Here is an 8932-nt window from a genome sequence, read left to right on the forward strand (position 1 = left end):
CAGAGCTTGTACGTTAGATACAACAGAGCCTGTACTTTAGACACAACAGAGCTTGTACTTTAGATACAACAGAGCCTGTACTTTAGATACAACAGAGCCTGTACTTTAGATACAACAGAGCTTGTACTTTAGATACAACAGAGTATGTACTTTGTTTTAGCAGCAAGAGCCGTAATTGCTAATTAACTTTATTAACACGAAAATGCTAGTAATGTTAATGAACCGCATTTTACTTTTTGAGACAATCTGCTTGGACCCGAAAAAATATTATCTGAACGTTTTCTCTTTCACGTCGTCAAAGATTTAATTCTTTAGCTCAGTATCTGGTGTCAAAAACCCTCCTTTTGAGGATAATGTAGATTCACACCATCTTTGGCATTCTTATAACCTAGTTTTATACATTAAAAAAACAGTTCTTATAGTAAAGAAAAAATAGAGTTAGAAAGAATGACGTGTATAAATTTCTAGAAAGTTATCAAAGTTGTATAGAGGTCAAATGCGTGACATACAAAAAGGGCCAACATTTAACTCGTTTGGGTTTTATTACCCAAACAAATGTTTTACTGATTTCGTAATTTTACATCTCATGTGGTCATACTATATTATGCCCCCCAGTGACACGGCAGTATGTCTGCGGACTTATAACGCTAGAATCCGGGTTTCGATACCCGTGATGGGCAGAGCACAGATAGCCCATTGTGTAGCTTTGTGGTTAATTTCAAACAACAACAACAACAACAACAACATACTATATTACAAAATATTATATTTTTGTTTGGAAATTCGGTTGGTTTCTGTAAATCCCCTTTTCCTCTATAAAACAAAGAGGATTTTTTGGATATTTTTCCATGTTGATAAGAAATAACTGATACGACATTTGACTGCCAACTGTTATGATAAGATCATATATATACGCTTGTTGCCAATATTTATTCTACGATACTCTCGACACTAATGGTTTTAAAATTCATAGATAGCCAAGTAAATCTTATTTTCTTCATCTTGTATCGCTGGGAAGTAAACTATATTGTAAAGTGTTTCAACTCGGAGTATTTCAAAAAACGATAACGTGGCCGGAAAGAAAGTACTTTTTATTAAAGAAAAATATATCAATAACGTGAACTACGTCTAGGGCTGCTACTTTAATATACATAAGACAATGTGGCTCTCTTTCTAGGGATTTTTAAGTTGCTAGACTAGGTCCATGTACGAAAGGTTGTATAAGAATGTATAATATTTGCGATATTTTCCTATTTTCAGAATCTGCACTCAAAGTCATACAAGGGCTATTTTCAGGTAGCCGTTTTATAATTTTCAGCTAATAGACTAGAGTGAAGGCAACTAGTCACCAACACCCTCCGCCAACATTGGGATATTCTTATCTTACCGAACAGTGAGATTGGATCGTTGCTCTTTCAACGTACACACGATTTGAAAGTGCGGAGCGCGTTTTTTTTTTCGGCAATAGAACAAGACAATGAATACCGAGATTAACTGTCCGGTATTGTATAAAACAAGGTACATATGACAGTGTTGCCATGTCACAAAAATAAAGTAAATATGACAATGTTGACGTGCCACAAAAAAAACAAAACAAATAAAATACATTATGTTTATATTGTTATGTACAGATAATCGTACAGCTAAGTACATAAGGTATATACTATTCTGCATGGGTAGGGAAAATCATAGAGCTAAATAAGTTAACTGTACGCTATTGCATACATAAATATAACCATAGAGCTAAATACATGCGTCCTTATAACCATAGAGCTAATAACACTTAGCTTATGCTACTGCATCTTTAATTATAACCATAGAGCTAAATACATTTAGCTTATGCTACTGCATCTTTACTTATAACCATAGAGCGAAATACATTTAGTTTGCGCTACAATACGTTAAGTGAGTGTTAATCAGAGATTTGACAAGTCACGAGGCTGGTAACTGAACATACTTTCTAAAATGTTGGTTTTCTTCTCACACTCAGTTTTCCTACATATCTAGCGACAATGTTTGAATCTAAGGATGAAAGACTCTTTCTAGTCGGACTGTTTTGACTGCTTCTCAAAGGGCCTGTTGTTTCTACTTAGGAGCTTAGAAAACGTATTCTGAAATTTCCCTTTTTTCATTGACACATAACACCATAGTTGTTTAATCTGTTGTCTTTTCTTTTGACGGTTTTTAACTGTCTGAAAAACGTTTGTGTTTTTTTCATCTGCTAATATCCTAGTGTGTGGGTCGCGGGTTCGAATTCCTGTCCCACCAAACATGCTCGCCCTTTCAGCCGTGGGGGCGTTATAATATGACGGTCAATCTCACTATTCGTTGGTAAAAGAGTAGTCCAAGAGTTGGCGGTGGGTGATGATGACTAGCTGCCTTCCCTCTAGTCTTACACTGCTAAATTAGGGACCTAGTGATGTAATATCATAATCTCTTTACAACTTTTTTCTCCTTTCATCTTGAATACAGGATCACTTTAGATTTGTTTCCATTCTTTATACCTATCAAGTGAAAAAACACGCTTTATTGGTGCATTTTTTGTTACAGGAAAAATACAGCGAATCTCCTTGTATTACTCAACTTTCAATGGTATTGTGAGTTTGAAACAATTTAGAAAAATATACACCGTACAAAAAAGTGTTCTTTTTTTATTAAATTACATACTTGGCACCATAATATTGTTAAAGTATTGTTTGAGAGACAGAAAAAATATTGCCATATTTCATGTTTCAGAGACAAGGACAAAACCCAAAAGTTTTTTTTCTACTTTAACTTTGAAGCCTTAAAATATAATTATGCATTGAAAAATAAAGCATCGTATTTAGGAAGATAATTTGTACGTAATTGCTTACAGAATTATTTTGAAACATGTTGTTAAGGGTTATTGAATATCTTTTTCAATTTCGTCTTCATGTAATTTCTTCCTAAATAGAGTGAAAACAAGACAATGAGGTTGGATTAAGTCTTGTTATGATCTGGGGATATGCCAAAGGAATTTAAGAAACCCATTTCCAATTTGATACCTTGTCGTAAAATAAAACGGTGTTCTATATATTTGCCGTCTGAAGTCCTCTTACGTCCAAACTTATCCATTTCAAACTAGGCGCAGAAAAGTTTCATCTCGAACGCTCAGTTTATTACCTTAAACAGCATCGGGGGTTCTGGTTTTGTTGTTTCCTTTCCCGTTTCGATGGAAACTGAACAGTGAAACAGCTGGCTTGCCACTAGACTGGGAAGTCCATTCAAGCTTGATATTCACATATTGAATGTTTCAGTCGTTCGTGAATTTTAGATGTGAAATATTCGACTGTAGTTTTTCCATTTCCAAAAGCGCTGCGTCAAATTGTTGAAAGCGAGAAACATTAGAAGCACCAATTGCTTACATTTGTCTCTTTCAGGCTGAATTTAGACCAACGAATCGAAAAAATCACTTTCTTTTTGAAAATTATTTTATTCTTAATAATTTTGGTGTTATTGATTTTAAATGCAGAAACTTTAGTGATAATGCTAACTTATTTTCAATAAATTTATGAGTGGTTTATTATTCATAATCTTGTAATTTTTTGTGAAACGAATACTGTTTGCCCAAAGGGATATCTTTGTAAAACTGAATAAAAACCTGAGTTCGATTTTCACTGGCAAAGATTCATTTCTTGAGTTTTTTTTTTGACAAATGATTTAATCTGCAGTTTTGGGCCTTCGTTTACTTGTTTACAGCTTTCTCGACAGTCCATAACATGGAAAAAGGTTTGTTATTAATAAAAATTTTCAAGATGATTGGCACCTTGTACTCATGTGGACTGAGCAATCTGGTTAGAGATTCCTAGGGATCATGAATAGCTATCCCTAATTGTGAAATTCTGACCAGTGGAAGGTCAGCTAACTGGCCACATCCATAGCCACAAGAGCATTGTCTGTTTTTTGAATAAAAAATTGATGTACTGTCATTTTTATAATGGGCCCACCTACAGATGAAATTGGGGAGCGTATCCAGGGGCAACACGTCTCGAACCTTAGACGCTTCGACCTTTATTTCAGCAAGTTAACCACATTTTGTATAACATAGACGTAGAAATTCATAAAACTACTATCACCACGTAGGTATTATAAACAGCTTTTGTATTGTGTTACCTAAAATGGCAAAGTGGTAACATGTTGTTTTTGTTTTGTAATTTATATTTACAAAAACAAAAAACATCCCTATACCAATATAAATTGTTGTGAATAATAACAGGATACATTCTTCTCTATGCCTCTCATGACTGTTGCCAGGAGCGTTCATTGATACAAACAAATAACAGCTATTAATATTAACAAGATACTTTTTTCCTGTATGCCTCTCATGACTGTTACCAGGAGTGTTCATTGATACAACAAGATAACTGCTACTAACATTAACAGGATACTTTTTTCCTGTATGTCTCTCATGACTGTTGCCAGGGGCGTTCATTGATACAAACAAATAACTGTTACTAATATTAACAGGATATATTTTTCCTGTATGCCTCTATGATTTTTGCCATGAACGTTTATTTTATACAAAACCATTTAATATGTGACTCTCAGAAAAATGTTTTCTCTTCGACACATTATGGCGTATAAAAAGTACTTTATCTCACTGATGTTTATAGTTCAGGTTTCAGATTATACTGTGTTTGTTTCAGGAAGATTGAATTTGAGGATTAATATACTTATGTATATATATTTGATATTTATATCATAACTTATAGTTTTTCACCTTATAAGCAATTTTTATTTGCAGCACATTCATTCTAATTTGATTTGATTTTTTCAATTATGTCTGGCTACCTGACACAATTATTCCTTCTAAATTTTAGTTTTTGTAATATAGACGAAATAAACTATTCCAAAGCAAGAAATTCAAATCGATCTTTCGTTGGTGCAGAACTGTTTGTTTAAATCACTAATATGGATATGAATTCAACAACTTTTACCAGAAAATCTATTTAATTTACCAATTTATCAAAATAAAAGCTCAAGTAGCTCTCGTGTAGCTTTGCGTGAATTTTAGAAACAAAGACAAAATAAAAAGCCTCCCCCCCAAGAAGTACAGCGGTGAGTCTGAAGGCTCACGGCGCTAAAAACCGTGGCAGACGCAGCACAGACAGCACATTGTGTAGCTCTGTGCTTAACAAAAAGAAAATTATTTTGATATTGTTGTTCACTTTAGGTCGTTGCATACCAGTGTGCGTATAGTTATGAATGCAAAAATGCCGCGTGTTACTTGTTCATCAGATGTTGCTTTAACCACTTTCTCAAAAGCGTAATCTATGTAAATGATATTTGGAGATGCGCTTCAATATCACAGCTAGTAGAAATTGGAAATATATATATATATATATATATTATATTTAAACTATTGTTTTGTCATGTCCTAAAACTGTTGACAATAAAAGGTGTGCTTCTTCTATTAATGTTTAGAGATTTCATTACTAATCACATAATGTATTTTTACAGGTTACGGAAATATAGCACCAAGAACAAACTGGGGAAAGCTGGTGACCATAGTATACGCCATTGTGGGCATTCCGTTGATGTTGCTTTATTTGACCAACATAGGAGATATCCTCGCCAAGTCTTTCAGGTACGTCTATGGGAGGATGTGCACATGTAAGCCCAGTGATCCTTACAGAAGAGGAAGAAACGTCGAAAACTACAGAGTTCAGCATGTCGTTGCGCATAACTCCCCTGGTAGACAGAATGCTCTAGAACCCGGTGTTCAGGATAAGCTTCACGTCCACCCTGAAGACGAGGTTAGAATTGAAGCTATCCCTAACGAGCTCCATGAAGACCTAGACTACCAGAAACCTCGAGTGTCTGTACCTATCACGCTTTGTTTAGTAATTATGGTTAGTTATATATCTGGAGGAGCAGTGATCTTTTCTCTATGGGAGGGATGGGGTTTTTTGGATGGGTCCTACTTCTGTTTTGTTACCCTTAGCACCATTGGGTTTGGTGACCTGGTACCTGGTGACTCCGTGGTCAGTGATCGGGGATCTCAAGAGAAATTGGTCATCTGTTCACTTTACCTATTGATTGGCATGGCATTGATCGCCATGTGCTTTAACTTAATGCAAGAGGAAGTCATCAACAAGGTACGAAACTGTGGCCGGAGGGTAGGAATCATTAAAGACACCGATGACGACGATGACCTTGCGTGATAGAAAATATGAATTGGAAGATATTTATAAACAACAACATTAAACTATTTACTAGTAGAAATATAACTTTTATTGAAGGAACTGCAAGTATAAGAAATTGAATAAAGTACCTCATTCAAGAGTTTTTTTGTTTTGTTTTGGAGACCAATAGATTTTTTTCCCACACCCACGGTGTGATATAATAGAATAACTGATTGCAGGTTGCATACACATTCTTGCAGAGTTGAAACTGTAACGATCTGGTGTAACTCTTCGATTCAGAAGTGTAGTTTAGGCTTGGAACCAACAGGTGCTCAGTTTACAGAATGTGACATTTTCTTCCAGTGCTAAGTCCTAGATGTTCTCACTTGAAGGAAGAATGTCTGACCTTTATAGAGAATTCGCGTATTTCGTCGTTCAGTGGTACTCTGTTCTTGTTTCTTATGTGGTATGTTGGAAACGTTAGGGTATTTCGTTGTAACCACTTTCATCTGTATAAATGGTTTAAGATATACCATGTCTTTTTCAATGTATTCTTATTTGGAATTACTACATTTGGAACTCGCTGAGCTCTTCGTTTATGTGAAAGAACAAAACAAAAATAGAGCGATCTTTTTCACACTTTGCATCCGGGGTTTCAAAGTTTCAAGTAAAGTTTGGCTGGGGTGTCAAAATAAATTCTGAGTGATTATAGTATAATTCAAAATTCTATGTATTTTATATCAACCTCGCGTTTTCAGTAAAGTTGTCATGCAATAGCCATATTCTTTACATCTTCAACCACTGCTGTAATAAATCTTTTTATCTGTTGTTTAATTTTTACACTGTAACCACTTCTACCATGTGAAAACTTAAAAAAAAGTAAATGTGGAGTTATTTTAATCTTATCAAAAAACGTAAATATATTAATCTTGTTGTGGAACAATAATCACTTATAATCACTGTTGTCATGGCATTTTGACTCAAGCCCCAGGCGTCTTTTTTATATATTTATTTACAATCCTTTCAGTATTTCAGTTACAGATTTCCTTGTTCGAGGAGTTTCTTTTCTTGTCTTTTTAAGCCAGTGTGAACCCTATAATTTTATCATACGATATTTTTTGCTGGTTCTGAATACAGACTTTTGTATGAAATGTTAAACACAGTCTTCAGTAGCCTCAGAAATAAAAAAAAACGTAGAATGGCGGGATTCGAGAATCGGTAGATGGGTTCGCTAAAGCAACTGCTCAAGAGGTAGAGTCAATGATTCGAAGCCAGTTCAGTCTCAATTTACTCTTCTTTACTAAAATTCTAACTTTATAGAACGCCTATAAATTTTCAATGGCTTTTTTACATGACCTAAGAATAATTGATCGTGATCTCCTTTCAGGCAAAGTTTTATGTAACATCACACACTTTAGAATATATTACACCTCCTATATCACGGTAACTGTTCAAGCATTCCCCTTTTAGAGCATATTTAAAACTACCCTTGCTGTGTTAACGTCCCTATTTCTCAGTCGTATCGTGTGCCTCGTGACGCGTGTGTTATCACATAGACGTGTAGATATATTATATAATGTAGTGTTTTCCCTAAAAATCCCTTTTATTTAAACATTATTTTGCCAGTTCCTGTAAAATGGCGATGCATATCATCCATGTTGTAATAAAAATTGAAACAATTCTATGTAGGGTTGTTATACAACTAATATAGATATACATATTTTAACAATGCATAGGGAGTGTTTCATTCTTAGAACTGGGGAAGTAAATATATATTATACAGTGATTTATAAAATATTCATTTTTATACAGATCCTATTTCCTATTTCAAATACAGGGTGTACCAAAATAAAATTCAATTGATAGATCTCATTGCATCTACTGTACTTATATGAGACAATAGAACACATCATGAGAGCTAATAATACACACATATAAACATACTTAGTAAATTATACTTGTTTTGAACGGCTGCATGACACAGTTCGACCACCTGTTTTTCATAATTGTATCTGTTGATAACGATAACTACTATTCGGCCTACCCCGTGTAACAGTTTACGAAATGCGTCGATATCTTTGGCTAGAAAGATTAAAAGAAAAGAGCTGTATTGTATTGAAATATTATAATGTCAATTTGGAAAAGCTTATTTTTTTTTGGGGGGGGGACTTAGTTGACAAAATATAGTTTTCATGAACATTTAAAATTCACAACGAAATTACCATTTTGGAGCTGATCATTATGGACAAGGCTTTATTTTTTTTCCTCTATGCTGATTAGCGCTGTTGTTTTATCCTAACGGAATTCAATTTTCTTCAAAGCCTTCAAAGGAGTTTCAACTGTTTACTACGGAACTTAAGAAGTAGTAGGATCAGTGTAATAGGTGCTCTCTATAATTAATTGTCTCAAACTTCTTCCTTGGCCTTAAATATACAAATTATAAACCAAGGTAATCTTGTTTGTTTTGTTTTTTCACGTAGAATCTTTTCAAAATGTTACATAATTATTTCTTAATAAATATTCATATGAAAAAAATCTAATAAAATGTGATTGTTATCACAACAGAGAATCATGTTTGTTTATCTAATAACAGAATATCCACATAGAAAAACCCTTGTTCTTAGCTCACACGAAGAACCTCAGCAAGAAATCTTTGAAGGCTGTTGCCCCTATGAACGCATGTCAAACGCTTTGTATTCTATCCTTATAGCTTTGTATACAGCGTGGTCACAAGTAAATAGACACCACCTTTTCAGAAAAAATGAAAATTTTCAGTCATATTCACA

At 34.2% G+C, this 8932-nt stretch overlaps 1 protein-coding gene across 1 annotated transcript in view; it reads left to right on the top strand.

The window, feature by feature from the left end:
• The window catches only part of LOC106478221 (TWiK family of potassium channels protein 7-like), a 102767-nt gene extending 95847 nt beyond the window's left edge, over window positions 1-6920 (top strand). The window contains exon 2 of the mRNA XM_013938747.2: window positions 5482-6920. Coding sequence (XP_013794201.1) covers window positions 5482-6185 — 704 coding nt within the window. The 3' untranslated portion in view covers window positions 6186-6920. The remainder of the gene's footprint in view (window positions 1-5481) is intronic.
• Window positions 6921-8932: the final 2012 nt, after the last annotated feature.

The sequence above is a fragment of the Limulus polyphemus genome, unplaced genomic scaffold (genome assembly GCF_000517525.1).
Source record: "Limulus polyphemus unplaced genomic scaffold, Limulus_polyphemus-2.1.2 Scaffold190, whole genome shotgun sequence".
In the NCBI taxonomy this organism is placed as follows: domain Eukaryota; kingdom Metazoa; phylum Arthropoda; class Merostomata; order Xiphosura; family Limulidae; genus Limulus; species Limulus polyphemus.